The sequence below is a fragment of the Pantherophis guttatus genome, chromosome 3 (genome assembly GCF_059756535.1).
Source record: "Pantherophis guttatus breed Tessera chromosome 3, ASM5975653v1, whole genome shotgun sequence".
Taxonomy (NCBI): domain Eukaryota; kingdom Metazoa; phylum Chordata; class Lepidosauria; order Squamata; family Colubridae; genus Pantherophis; species Pantherophis guttatus.
The window spans coordinates 25,831,228-25,846,355 of NC_142065.1; the positions used below are offsets into that span (position 1 = coordinate 25,831,228).

General features: G+C 37.4%; 1 protein-coding gene across 1 annotated transcript in view; it reads left to right on the top strand.

Moving 5' to 3' along the window:
• GDAP1L1 (ganglioside induced differentiation associated protein 1 like 1) overlaps positions 1–15,128 on the top strand; it is a 56,814-nt gene that overhangs the window by 24,646 nt on the left and 17,040 nt on the right. The window contains exons 2-3 of the mRNA XM_034413862.3: positions 5,837–6,029; positions 11,777–11,950. Coding sequence (XP_034269753.2) covers positions 5,837–6,029; positions 11,777–11,950 — 367 coding nt within the window. The remainder of the gene's footprint in view (positions 1–5,836; positions 6,030–11,776; positions 11,951–15,128) is intronic.

A 15,128-nucleotide genomic window follows, 5' to 3' on the forward strand; every position in this document is an offset into this window, starting at 1 on the left:
GCAAAGAAGGGCTATGGGATGTAGTGCAGAATCCACCAGATGTGACCTCCTGGAATGCTGACGATGCGAGGATGCCAGGAAGATAGCCGAGTTCCAGAGGAAGAATGAGAGTGCATTGTGTATTATTGGTTTGTCTCTAGACGATACCCAGCTTGTTCACATCAAGGGTGAACAGTCTCCTGCAAGATGCTGGGGCAATTTGAAACATCTTTATGTTCGTGACACTGTGGAGGCGCAAATTAACATTACACGAAAGTTGTTTCGCACGTGACTCCTTAAGGGTGGTGACATGTTAACACACCTGAATTGCATAAAAAGCATTTTTTGAGAGCTACATCAGAAGGAGGTGGTTTTTTCCAAGCAGCAACAGGTTTATATACTGTTATCATCGCTAGATGAGAGCTACGACGACGTAGTAACATCATTTGAAGTTCAAAACAATTGAAGGGCACAACAATTAATATTTGTTGGTTATAATTCAAACCACAGGTCCTACAGATTTTGGGTAAAAGGAACAGCAACAGTAGTCAACAGTACAAATGCCAGGTTTATGGAGCATGTAGGGTGGAATAAATTAGGTACTGAAAATGAGGTTATCATTGAAACTCAGACTGAAGCTACCAATGAAATGCCAGAGATCCAGAGCGAAGAGGTAGAGAAAGACATAGTACAGGAAGAGGTAAAGGTGGAGAGACAATCTGTAAGTCCTGAACTCCCAAGAAGGTCGAGTAGAGTAACAAGACCACCTGATAGGTATCAGGCAACTACAGTCTATCAAGTAAATAAAGTCCCTACTACATTTAATGAGTTGACCACATTTCCACCTGAAGACCAGAAAGTGTGGAGAGGTGCAATGACTAAAGAAATACAATCTTTGCAGAATTTGAAAGTGTATGAGTCTGTAACAATTCCGAAAGAAAAACTATACTCGGTAGTAAGTGGATATATAAATTAAAGACTGGGATAGATGGGATACCAATATATAAAGCTAGGCTGTAGCTCAAGGATTTAATCAGTCTCCTAATGATTATGATGAGGTATTTGCTCCAAGCTTAAAAGCCATTACATTAAGAGCAGCGTTGGTATGGGCAGCTAGAAATAAATATATAGTTAACCATTTAGATGTAGAGACCGCATATCTGCATGCACCATTACAGCATGAAATTTATTTAAAGAAACCCTCAGGATTTGAGGAAAATGGGAAGGCTAACTGTTGGTTATTAAAGAAAAGTCTGTATGGGTTAAAACAGTCAGGTTATGAATGGAACCAGTGCATTGTAAAAACATTGAAGAATATCAGATTTAAAGCAGGATTAGCAGATCCATGTTTATTTAAAATGGAAAGGGATGGTATAGTATCATTATTACTTCTTTTTACGGACGATATAGCTCTGATTACAAAGAATGAGCAAGAGGCCAACAGGATTGTTGATGAATTAAAAGCTCATGTCAGGATCTAGGGGGGATACAACACCTAGGTGTAAGGATCGAAAAAACTAGGGGAGGATTTAAATTATCCCAAACTGATAAAATTAATAATCTATTAAAATAGTTCAGAATGGAATTGTGTAAACCATCAAAGACACCTATGGTTCAAGATTATTGCAACACTGATGTGAAAAATCCGTTGTTTGATAAAGGGATATACCAATCGTTGATTGGCAGTTTATCATACATTAGCAATTGGTCTAGACCCGATATTTCTTATAGCGTCAACCAATTAGCTAGATTCAACACAGAACCTACAGAAAGACACTGGCAAGGAGCAAAACGTATTCTTAGATATCTGAAATATACCATGCATCATGCATTATATCTACAACCATCAGAAGAATTGCACGTAACCACTTATGCGGATACTAGTTTCGCAACAGATGTGAATACAAGAAAATCAACCTCAGGGATCACTGTATTTCTGGGAAAATCTTTGATATGGTAGCGTTCTATAAGACAGAAGCTTTTAAGTATGTCTACAATGGAAGCAGAGTTTTCTTGTTTATCTTTGTTATGTACGGATTTGATCAGTATTAAGCAGCTGATGCTAGATTTAGGAATAGATATACAAGATCCTATAATAGTATACGAAGATAATCAGGTAGCGATAAAAATGGCGACAAATATAGCTGTAAAGACTAGAACAAAACATACAGATCTTCGGTATCTCAATGTAAGAGAATGTATAATGAACAAGATGATAGAACTTGTATATTGTGCATCAGAAAACAATGTGGCTGATCATTTCACAAAAGCACAAGAAAGTAGGAAACATATAGATACATGTGAACAGTATGGTTTAAGATTGTAAATATATTAGTCTACCCAAAGGGAAAAATGTTGGATGCTTATCCTACGGTTGGGTAGGTAATATATAGAAAACTATGATCTGTAACTTTAACTGCTACAAGATGACTAATTGGCTGTGCTAAGCAGACATAAAAGAAGGCAGGAAGTTCATTCACTTCTGCTCCTGCTATTAGAAGGTTGAACTGGTGAAAGGAACTGTGTCTGTGTTACTGAAGAGAACTGGAATTGTAAGCAAACTATGTTTTTGTGTTGAACCGTGATTATTTGAAGAAGTGTTATCTTTGTTTTGAGAAGCCAAGTTTGCTTTTTTTTAACTACAAGTAAAGACTGTTTATTTTTCTTTAAACGTTCAGAGTCTGTGAGTATCTGTGTGTTTTGATAAGCAACGTATCTATTCGCTGTCTGGTCCGTTGCACCACTTTGCAGAGGGCAGTTTTACCCTCAACATTAGTTCCTTTTTGAATAACAGTATTAAATATATATGCAACATTTCTGTAATGCTGGAATAACATTGGGCATAAGAAAAACATTTTTCCTACTTTCATTCAGCTATCTTCATTAATAGGTAGAGCAGAGAATGCTGCTGATTAATAAAACACCAAGGTTGATAGATGGCAGAGGAAGAGCAAATATAGTTAACCTCAGTTGGCCGGAAATAACATGTTAAGTAATGAGCAAGGAGAATGTTGGATGAGAGAATGGAGGAAGTTTTAAAATATATGGTTGCCAAGGTACTAGAATTCTCTTGATATTAGCATTCAGGTAGCTAACCTAAATATAGGAAAATGCTTCATGCCTAACATACACTTGCTTATTATGAATTGATAGCAACTATCATTCAGCTCTTAAATCCCTGGTGGAGAATAGGCAATGAGAAGCTATTTCTTTATTTTAGACTGGAGGGGGACTGGAGACTAAAACATATAAAGAACGGTTGCTGGAATTGGGTATATCTAGTTTGATGAAAAGCAGAACTAGGAGTGACATGATAGCAATGTTCCAATATCTCAGGGGTTGCCACAAAGAAGAGGGAGTCAAGCTGTTCTCCAAAGCACCTGAGGGCAGGACAAGAAGCAATGGGTGGAAACTAATCAAGGAGAGAAGCAACTTAGAACTAAAGAGAAATTTCCTGACAGTTAGAACAATTAATCAATGGAACAACTTGCCTCCAGAAGTTGTGAATGCTCCAACGCTGGAAGTTTTTAAGAAGAGATTCGATAATCATTTGTTTGAAATGCTATAGGGTTTCCTGCCTAAGCAGGGGGTTGGGCTAGAAGACCTCCAAGGTCCCTTCCATCTCTGTTATTCTATTCTATTCTAGTCATCTGTTGTGCTGTATAATCCATTATTATACATATTCTATTATATAAATGGAATATTCAATTATATATTTCATTATATAAATGGAATAGTGTGAAAGCAAAGGGGACTTCAAGTGGGACCTAGCATTGCTGGAATACAAATCAAAAAGTATCTTTCAACTCTAGGTATCAATCACATCACATGAAAAATTAAATTATAAAGTACGCATGTATTAATATTCAGTACAAATAAACTACACACACAGACATACATACAATTATAGGAAATATTATAACTGATTTCTTATGTGCCATCAAGTCATTGTCAACTCTTAACAATCACACAGATTAAACCTTCTCCATGATGGTCAGTTTCCAAACTAGCTCTTCTGTCTTCCAATAATGCATCCATCACTGTTGTAATCATGACTGTGCATCTTGCTGTTGGTCATCCTCTTTTTCTCTCCCCCCCACTTCATCTTTTCAGCATTATAACTTCTCAAGAGAGCTAAATCTTTGCGTAATTAAGAACTTTTAAAATACATTATAGTCCAGATTTTATATCCACCCACTTCTTACTCTACATCTGTTTTCTATTTGTGCATCTATTAATCCAACTACTATAATTGTTCCTTTTGTGGAAATTTAGCTCAATATATAATTGGATTTGTGGCTAAAATATTACTGCACAAATGAAATAAATTGTGTATTATCTGGTGTCCATTTCTACAATTTCTCCTCTTAAGTAGATGCTATTAAAAAACCTTTTGGTCTAATAATGTATTTTAGATTCCTAAAATGGAAAAGAGAGATTGAAGTATAAATTACAACGTAACAAATTATGCTATGATACTGTTTTGCCTATATAAACATTCACAATCAGGTTCCAAGATTCCAATTCTTATTAGTATTTTAATACTTTGTTAGAGGATATCTAAGATCACCTAATTTGGTGAGAATCCCAGTGATCCAAGACTCTTAAGAAATCTACTGAGTTCCCATCATCTAACAACAGCGGCAACAAAATTATTTTTCTCTCCAGGGACATCTTCTGAATGAGGTCAACAGCATCACACTGTCCCTTTTATCATGTGCTGCATGCATCCTAGTCATGTAAAAGGCTGAGGCTTTGATGACACTATCGTACCTATAATTTTAACAGTAGTGATCTCCCTGAGGATATTTCTCTTCTCTCCCCTGTTGAGATAAAAACATGGGGGTAACCAGGAACAGGTTTTATGTTAAAGTTAAACAACTAGACACAAGAACAGTTTTTTCCCAAACACCATCACTCTGCTAGACAAATAATTCCTTCAACACTGTCAACTATTTACTAAATCTGCACTACTATTAATCTTCTCATCGTTCCCACCACCCATCTCCTTCCACTTATGAGTGTATGATTGTAACTTTGTTGCTTGTATCCTTACGATTTATATTAATATTGTTTCCTGATTGCTTATTTGTACCCTATGACTATCATTAAGTGTTGTACCTTATGATTCTTGATGAACCTATCTTTTCTTTTATGTACACTGAGACATATGCACCAAGACAAATTCCTTGTGTGTCCAATCACACTTGGCCAATAAAAAATTCTATTCTAGTCTATTCTAGTCTATTCTAGTCTATTCTAGTCTAGTCTATTCTAGTCTAGTCTAGTCTAGTCTAGTCTAGTCTAGTCTAGTCTAGTCTAGTCTAGTCTAGTCTAGTCTAGTCTAGTCTAGTCTAGTTTATTCTAAAGGCTGTGAAGTCATTGCAATTCTTGAACCGAAAATGAATTTTTGGACTCAGAATACTTTTGTTTTAATTCAATTTCTTTCCCATTGGAATCTTTTATCATGGTGCACACTATGTTTATTCATTTTGTTCACAAAATCAAAATAGATCCCACAAGCCAAAAATCTGCTATCCCCTTATTAATTATAAACATTTTAAAGAAGTTAATTACTGCTAGAATAAATTCATATGAGCAAAGCATTTCATGAATGCCAAATGCTATGTCCAGATATAATTGTAACATAAAGACCATATGAAGTGGAAAACCACTCCGAGCAGGGATGCAAAGGTTGGTATGATAGTATGTGTGTGTGTGTGTGTGTGTGTGTGTGCTTGTGTGTGTGTGTGTAGATTGCACACCACTTGCAATTGCTTCTTACAATTTATTTATGAATACTAGTAGCATCAGTTTGCACTAATTGCATATCTTTTTCATCTGTTTTTTTTCCCAGGTCCGACTGGTCATTGCAGAAAAAGGGATACCTTGTGAAGAACGAGATGTGAGCATGCCCTTGACTGAGCACAAAGAACCTTGGTTTATGCGCCTCAATCTTGGGGAAGAAGTACCTGTCATCATCCATGCAGATAATATAATCAGTGACTACAATCAAATAATTGACTACATGGAGAAAAACTTCACAGGAGGTAAACTTTTAGATACTTTCCTCAACCCTCAAGGTGATGGATGCAACTTCCATCACCTTGAATTAGCCAACCATTGTTGGCATATGATAGCTAGGATACTAGATATGGAAAATTGTTCCAGAAATTTAACGTCCTTATAGCTCTTAAATCTTCTTACATCTGTATTGTTGTTGTGTTTCCAAAACTGGATTGTTTCTTTTTTTTGTTTTGTTTTCTATTTTCACAATTTCTATTGGCATTTATCTAGAATTGCCTCTGGTCTGATTGAAATAGCTTATTTTGCTTAAATTGGATGGTTTGTGTCTCATAGCATTCAATTTTCCCTGCTGTTGCTGTTATTTGTTTCTTTATGATTTCCAATTTTTCTGGTGCCAACCCAACATTTATTAATTAGAGTTGTCTTGATCCTTACATTATTCAATTTTTGCTTTTTCATGTTTTTTAAATTACTTGCATCTGATCTTAATTTCTTTATTTTGGCATCCAGTCTGATCTTCCACTTTGGGACTGAATATGATTTTGCTTTTTCAAATTTTGATAGCTAGTTCTTCTGTAACCACCATTAGTGTACTGTAGGTAAGCTGATTGGTCTGTTTGAAAGATGTTATTTTAATACTTGCAACCAGCTTATTTACATCCTTCCTTATACAGTATGTGCCAGGCCTTTCTTGGGCACTTTCAATGCTGGCACTCTTTGTCTTTCTATTGGAAATTCTGTATTTGCTATAATTTTCTTTCTTTTTTTCCCCTTCTTGTCAGGAGGTTGGAGGGGGAGGCCAATTCACAGGTTGTTCAGTGATGGCCTGCAGTGGTTCTGTGGTTTTACTTCTTTTAAATTATCATTTTTTGTAGTTCATATCAGCTATTTCTTTAATGTTTGCAATTGTTATTTGAGTTGTTCTATTATTGTTTTGGGGTATTCCATTTTCACAATTTTTCTGCATCTCTTCAAATTTGGCATCCCTAAATATTTTTTTTTCCTGGTAATGAATCTCCATTGATTTGGTAATCATTGCTCAGTGGTCTGGATAAATTCTTTTTCAATGTTCAAACATTTGCTTTACGTATCCCCTGCTTTTAAGTATCTCCACTTTTGAAGAAGGTTGTTGACCAGGTGATTTCTCTGCAACTGATAGGAATCCTGGAGGAAGTGAATTATCTAGATCCATTTAAATCAGTTTCCAAACTGGGATTTGATACCAAGACCACTTGAATTACACTTGTTTATAACCTGTGGCAAAGTGATGGTAATTCCATCCTTGTACTCCTTGATCTCTGAATCATTTTCAGTACCATTATACTATCCTTCTGAGCCAGCTCTGTGGGTTGGGGATTGAGGGCACCATTTTATGGTGTTTCTTTTTCTTTCTCTAGAGCCAGTTCCAATCAGCATTGATGGGGAGAGAGTGTTCTCTAGGTCCCTTATTTGTCAGGTGTCACACAGGATTCTATTCTTTCTCCTCTCCTTTTCAAAATCTACATGAAACTGCTGGGTGAAGTAATTCACTGGTTTTGGGTTCGCTGTCATCAGTATGCTTATGATGACAAATTATATCTTTCAACTTGGGCTGCCCAAGTGAGACTGTCGTGGTTCTCATTCAGAATGTAGAGACTGTGCAGGTTTTGCAGGGAAGAAACCCTCCCAAACTCAATCCTACAAAGACTGAGTGGTTCAGGATATTTGGACCACCCAGATTTGGGGGTATTCCAACTTTTTCCTGGGTAATACGTCATGATTCAAGGGTGCTGTGCAATTTGAAATCCTCTGGACTCACAGTGCCTGCACAGTACCTGCAAGTGGCAGTTGTGACCAGGAAAGTTTTTGCCAAACTTCATCTGGTGCACAAGTTGCACTCTTTCCCAAATCTCTGGTCATTATGGTTTGATTACTGCAACTCATTCTACATGGGCTGCCCTTGAATATGACCCAGAAGCTTCAACTGGTCCACAGTGCAGTGGTGCAGGCAGTGATGGGTATATCTTCGTATGCTTATGTAACACCTCTGCTTTGCAAGTTGCATTGGTTGCAAGTTGCATTGGTTGCCAGTTTGCTTCTGAATGCAATTCAAAGTGGTGGTCACCTATAAAGCCTTATATGGCCAGGAGCGACTTTGCACAACTGCAGGTTGTGCACCAGTTGCGCCCTTTCCTAGACCAACAATACCTACTCACAGTCACTCATGCCCTAGTCACTTCCTGTCTTGACTATTGCAATGCGCTCTACATGGGGCTGCCCTTGAAGAGCATCCGGAAGCTCCAGTTGGTGCAAAATGCAGCAGCCCACATGGTTTTGTGCAGACCCCGGTGTCTACATGTATCATCTCTCCTGCAGGAGCTTTATTGGCTGCCGATTTGCTTCCGGGTGCAATTCAAGGTGCTAGTTGTCACCTTTAAAGCCCTTCATGGCTTGGGATCAGGCTGCCGAGGGACCATCTCTTGCCGGTCACATCTATCTGACCCATCAGAGTGGGGAGGCAGGAAATGTTGTGGGTCCCATCCCCTAGGGAGATACACCTGGTGGGACCCAGAAAAAGGGCCTTCTCCATGGTGGTCCCCTCTCTCTGGAACATCAGCCCCACAGAAATTAGAATTGCCCCCATTCTAGCACTCTTCCAGAAGGCCCTGAAGACCTGGTTCTGCCAGCGGGCCTGGGGAACCCAGAGCAGGATGGAGCCCATTAAAAGGATCGCGTGAGGTGCTGTTGCCAGGGCGGGCGCGGGGGGTGATTTTAGTATATTAATTTATTATATGACTCTTTTTTTATTAGTTTTATTGTTTTTATATGGGGTTTTATATTCTGTAAACCCCCTTGAGTCGCCATGTGCAAATAGGTGGCAATATAAATAAATAAAATAACAAAACAACAAAACAAAACAAAACAAAACAAAACAAAACAAAACAAAACAAAACAAAACAAAACAAAACAAAACAAAACAAAACAAAACAAAACAAAACAGGCATGAGTCTGGTTACTTAAGGAACTGCTTGTCTCCCATAGCATGTTGCCTCTTGGGACCGGGCAATGGTGGTGCTTAAGCAAAGGATCCTTGATCCCTGCGCAGGGGGTTGGACTAGAAGACCTCCAAGGTCCCTTCCAACTCTGTTATTCTGTTCTGTTCTGATATAGAATTACAATCAGAATATAGTAAACTCTCCTCTAGGGTACAATTGGAACACATTAATGTACATGTTAAAGCAGTAATATACATTGATGAACTCAAAGAATAAATTTCAATAAGCATTTACATTACCATGGTTCAATATTATGCCATCAGCAGAAATGGAAGAAAATTTTTGTAAAATTCCCTAAGCAGAAAGGCTTTGCCCTTGTAATGATGGTAATATTGAAACACAGACTGTCATATTCTATTATGCTGTACTTTCTTTTGGGACGTACACAAGGTACTCTTCATGCCTTCCAATTCCATTTCTGGAATGGACTGAGGAATTTTTTATGCAGATAAGGACCCCAAGGTAACCCCTACCATTATATATTGCTGACAGGAAAACGGTGCAAGCATGATGGTAGATCTTTTTATTTTGTACCCTTTATTCTTCTCTATCTTGTAGCTCTAATTTGTAGAATTTATTTAATCAGTTTTATTCAATCTGGGTGGCTGACCTGTAATAAAGAATTTCATTTTGTTTCATATTTATTTTAGATGAAAAGTCAGACTCTAGCTGAACAATTTAAACCACACAGGGCACTTTGGCAGCAAAAATAATAATAATAATAAATAAAATAAAACAAAGCTTCTAAACCGTGCTGCATATTTATTTCCTGTCTATTAACTGAGATTAGTAAATAAAAGCCAAAACCTCTTTAAAATAAGAACTAGATATTCAGAAGAATGATTTTCATTCTTCCACATTATCTTCTCCAGTTTCCAGAACTAACTTTAATCAAAAGATATATGCATCTGTCACCATAATGGGGCAATTTAGGTGAATTATTTTAAAAGGATAGCTTTAATGAGACGAGAGACATTTCTTACAATGAATTGATTCAGGAATGGCATTTGGGAGATCTGGGATGACAGCCAGGGAATAGGTTCTTACATTTGGAAAAGGGAACATGAGGACTGAAATATAGAATCAAATCTGTAAAAGATAAGTCAGAAACTGTGCCTCACATAAATAGTACAGGTAGTCCTTGACTTACGACAATTGAGCCCAAAATTTTTATTGCTAAGTGAAACATTTGTTAAGTGAATTTTGCTCCATTTTACGACCTTTTTTTGCCACAGTTGTTAAGTAAATCACTCCAGTTGTCAAATTAGTAGCACAGTTGTTAAGTAAATCTGGTTTTCCCATTGACTTTGCTTGTCAGAAGGTCACAAGAGGGGATCACACGAGCCTGGGACACTGCAACAGTCATAAATGTGAGTCAGTTCCCTAGTCTGAATTTTGATCATGTGACCATGGAGATGATGCAATGGTTGTAAGTGTGAAAAACGGTCATAAGCCAGTGCCGCTGTAACTTTGAAAGGTCACTAAGTGAACTGCTGTAAGTTGAGGACTACCTGTATAGATTCTGAAATAATATGAATTACTGGTATATGTCCGGGTAATGCATTACGGATGTGACTTCATGTAATGCTAATTCAGATTCAATAACACATGCATGAGCCAGGAGCCAGGTTCAAACACATTACTTCTCCTAATTCAAATTAATATCAGCACAATCTAATGATTCTCTTCAGATACATTGGTGCAAAGTCTGTCAGATATATCCTATCTTATGCTTGGAAATATGCATTCATTAAATTGAATTCTACTGTTATCTATGCATTTCTCTAACTTATCAAGTTAATTCTGAAATGTATTTCTGTCTTCTAAGCTGGTTTAATAGAACCCATCCACTCAACAAATTCCTATAGTTAGGATTACTTTACAAATTAAATTCAGTCTTTCCTATTTATTCTTTCCTACAAATACAGGACCCAGCAGTAGAGGACAGAACTGCCAACATTCAATGCCATGTCAAAGGCAGCTGGTGCAGGAAGTTTGAAAAGAAAACAAAGGTCTTAACTAAAGATAAAAATCACTTTATTTTAGTGCTGCAAGAGAAATACCCTTGCTACCAATTGTCATTCAACTGCACATTTTTAGTTGCTGGGATTATAATTTACTACTAAATAACAATTTTGTGCTAATTTTGGTAAAATTCTGGGAAGCCCATGAAGTGCTGAGACCTCCAGAAATACATCTTAAGATACTCTACCTGCACTGCAAGAGCTTGTAACTGACTAAGGAGATTTCAGGCATGCTGACTACTTTATATGCTTGCCCATCCATACAAAGATGTTAACAGAATAACAGAGTTGGAAGTATTTTAGTCCAATGCTCCCTGCTCAAGCAGGAGACCCTATAACATTCTGGACAAATAGCTATCCAATTTCTTCTTAAAAACCTCCCTGTGGGGATGGAGCATCCACAACTTTTGAACATAAGCCATGCCACTGATATTATTTTAACTGTCAGGAAATTTATTTATTGGTTGTCCAATTTCTTGTACTAGTTAGTTCTTCTTCACCCTGTATGCTCATTTCCTTGATATTTCAAATCCGAGATGCAAAATTACCCTTTAAATGAGTCTTTAAATAGGCACACTATTAGTAGTAGCACTTATTTACAATAAGTAAGTTATTTACAATAAGTTAGCTTTGTAGAAAAAGAAACATCAGAAAAAACCATTATATATACAACTAAAGTCTGCTTTCACTTGACCGTTTCTTGTTTTGCAGAGCACGTCATCCAGCTAGTTCCTGAGAATGGAAGCCTCCTTCATTCACGAGTAATGCAGTATAGAGAAATCCTAGACTCCTTACCCATGGATGCCTACACTCATGGATGTATTCTTCACCCAGAACTCACCACAGACTCCATGATTCCAAAGTATGCTACAGCTGAGATTCGCAGTAAGTGGTCAGTTATGGAGGGCCTTATTGAGTAGATGATTATAGATATGGATATATGGCAGGGGTGCAAACTCAAGGCCCGGGGCCCGGATCCGGCCTGCGAGGTGCTTAGATCTGGCCCATGGGGCCACCCTGAAATAGTGAAGAATCAGCCCGTGGTGCCTCTGCCAGTGAGAACACAGGTCGGGAGGGCCATGTGCTGCCCTCTCAAACTCCGTTTTCACTGGCATAGGGTTGCAGAAGGTCATTGCAGCCGAAAATGGAGCTCGGGAGCCTGTTTTCGCTGGCAGAGCGCTCAGGCCACCACAGGCACCCCTGACACGAGTGATGTCGAACTGACCACACCCTCCCCAGCCCCCCTGAGGTCAAACACAATCCTGATGCGGCCCTCAATGAAATTGAGTTTGACACCCCTGATATATGGCAATACCTGGTCCATTGAAAATATATAATTGAAAATGATAGACTCAAAGAATAAAGAACAAAATCAGCAGAATTATATGCTGATGTGGCTAATTCTTGATGTGCCACTTTTAGGACTTCTTTAAAAAAAGGAGTAATCTTGTCATGCAAAGACGAGTCATAGAAAGAGGTTCCATTCCAGCTCCTGATGCAAACTTTCAAAACTTGGTATTTTCCAGATGTTTTTGAACTATGGATGGAAATTCTGAGTATCTAACGTCTGTTGATATTATGTTGCCCTGAATATGGTGTCCTGAAATCTTTAGGAGCTTGCAATGTAGATAATTTCAGTTCAGAACATTTTTTGCTGGTGTCCTTTCTTCTTAGTAGAAGACTTAAAATTAAATGCAGTGTGTATTGCTTTCTATAGAAAAGATCTCAAATTCAGTTTGTGGTATCTCCACTTAAAAAGAAAGCTATCATTCTTGCCAATTGAACTCACATACATCAAACAACTGTCTCAAGGAACACAATGGGTTTTAAGTTTAACATATTGCAATAGACAAGATATTTGTAGTCACTTTCAGTGTAACCTGCATCTGTATTACCCTTCTGTCTTTCCCTCTCCCCCTCAATTTAAATCCTACATCAGTCAAGCTAGTTTGTGCCGCTGATGAAGTGAGCTGCAGCACATCAAATGTGCTCTTTAGGACATTTGTTAGTCAGAAAAGGTGCTATCCAGACTCCTGATTTTGGCTATCATGTACTAACATGGTTCTCATATAAAGCCCTACTAAGCAGGTATATACAAAAGTATGAAGGTTATTGCTTAACGCATTGTAAGCCGCCCTGAGTCTCCGGAGAAGGGCGGCATATAAATCGAACCAATAAATAAATAAATAAATAAATAAATAAATAAATAAATAAATAAATACATACATACATACATACATACATACATACATACATACATACATAAATAAATAAATAAACAAATAAACAAATGCCATTGTGATCTGCAAAGTCAAGGATGTGTGGATAGCACTTCAGCTCAGTAGTGGTCAAATACTGATTGCCCAGTCACAATCTTCTCTGGTGAAATATTTTGTATTTCTCTTCAAAGTTTGCTTTTTTTTTTTAAGTTAGCTTACTGCTCTTTTATTCCAAATTTCTTTCATTATTTTTATTTCTCTCTCATGATACCTTTCTTCTCCTTTTGTTGAGGCATAAATGACTATTTTTATCCAAGGATATGATATGTGCTAATTGAATTAATGATAACATTTAGTATAAGGCAATTTCATAAAGATTGTACAATAGATACAGCTTCAACTGCAGGCCAAGTCTGTTTGTAAAGATCAAATGTGCTGTGCTGTGCTATGTCCAGCTGTTCCCTTCCATTGGCTCTAATATAATGATTCGTAAGAGCTAGCTTGACGATTCTAGTCAGTCAGTATTGCTGGCTGTAACCCTGCCTGGTCTCACTCTTTCCTTCTTTCTGTCCCTTGTCCAAATTTCACATTATGCAAGCATCAGGTAAGGAAAATAAAACCTCAAGTCTGCCCTGTAAGGGGAACTAGTGGATGCAGCAATTTTTGCTACCTATCCTACCCCTTTTGGCTTGGTTTGTTTTGGCAATGCTAAAACTGTGTTTGGGTGCCTCCCTAGCTGCCTCAATTTGTTTCTGTGAACCAAGCCTTACTTTGCAGTTGGGATGAACAGCATTTGGGCCTCTATTTTAAGAGTGTATCTTTCTCAAGCCTTCACTAGTGGCCATCTCCCCACTGCTTCTCCCCACAAGCACCCACGAATTTCATATTACATATATTTACTTTTGATCAAATAGGTTTTACTCTATTTCTTTTGAAGTTCCATGATTGGTGAGAAGCAGGGTTCAACTTCAGAGAGTAAAATTTGACATTTGGAAAATTCTCAGTAACATGTAGCTCTGCTGTAAGCATTTCACTTATTGCATGTCAACACAAAAGCCATTTTCTCCTTCTGCCCCCATTGGACTATTTATTAGTCCTTGAAAATTTCAAATAGTACTAGAGTTTTTTTAAAAAAATAATACAGTGATAGGAATTTCCATGGTACATTGAAAATCCCTGCAGATACACACAAAAAGGTTTTTTTTTTTAGTATACTCAATAGAGCTTTGAAGATTTCAATTTGGCTCAAATAGGAACTGAGCTGAGGGGAGGCCTTCTAGATTTCTATTGGATATCAAAATTCCCAAGAGCAGCCTTGATATGTAGATTAGATTACAGAAATAAGGATAAATTGACAATACACTTTGTGCTTCAAGTACAAGCTCTCCTGAAACATTGACAATGTCTTATATAACTCTTCCACAAGGACATTTCATGAAAGGCAGTCCTGCTGTGTGGATAGTGATATTGTGACAAGAATACCACAGGCAGTTGCAGTTTAATGACACAGGATAATTTACAATCAAACAGCTCAATTTGCAAATGCAAAGATTTTTTTAAAATCTTCCCAAACTTAATATAGAATTATAAATTCAGGCTAGATTTTCCCTCATCTTTAAACATGTTCATTTACATGACTTTCTTCACTATTTTTTTTTTTTGGTTAAGTTTGTGCTCGACTTCATGTTTTCTTCTATTGAAAGTGCTTCTAAATTATTTGAGAGTGCCATATGATCCCACAGGAATATAGGTATAAGAGTTATATAGAATATCTTTATCAAGGGTGTCAAACTTGCGACAACACATTGTTGTCACGTGATACATCGCAATTTTTTCCCCCTTCA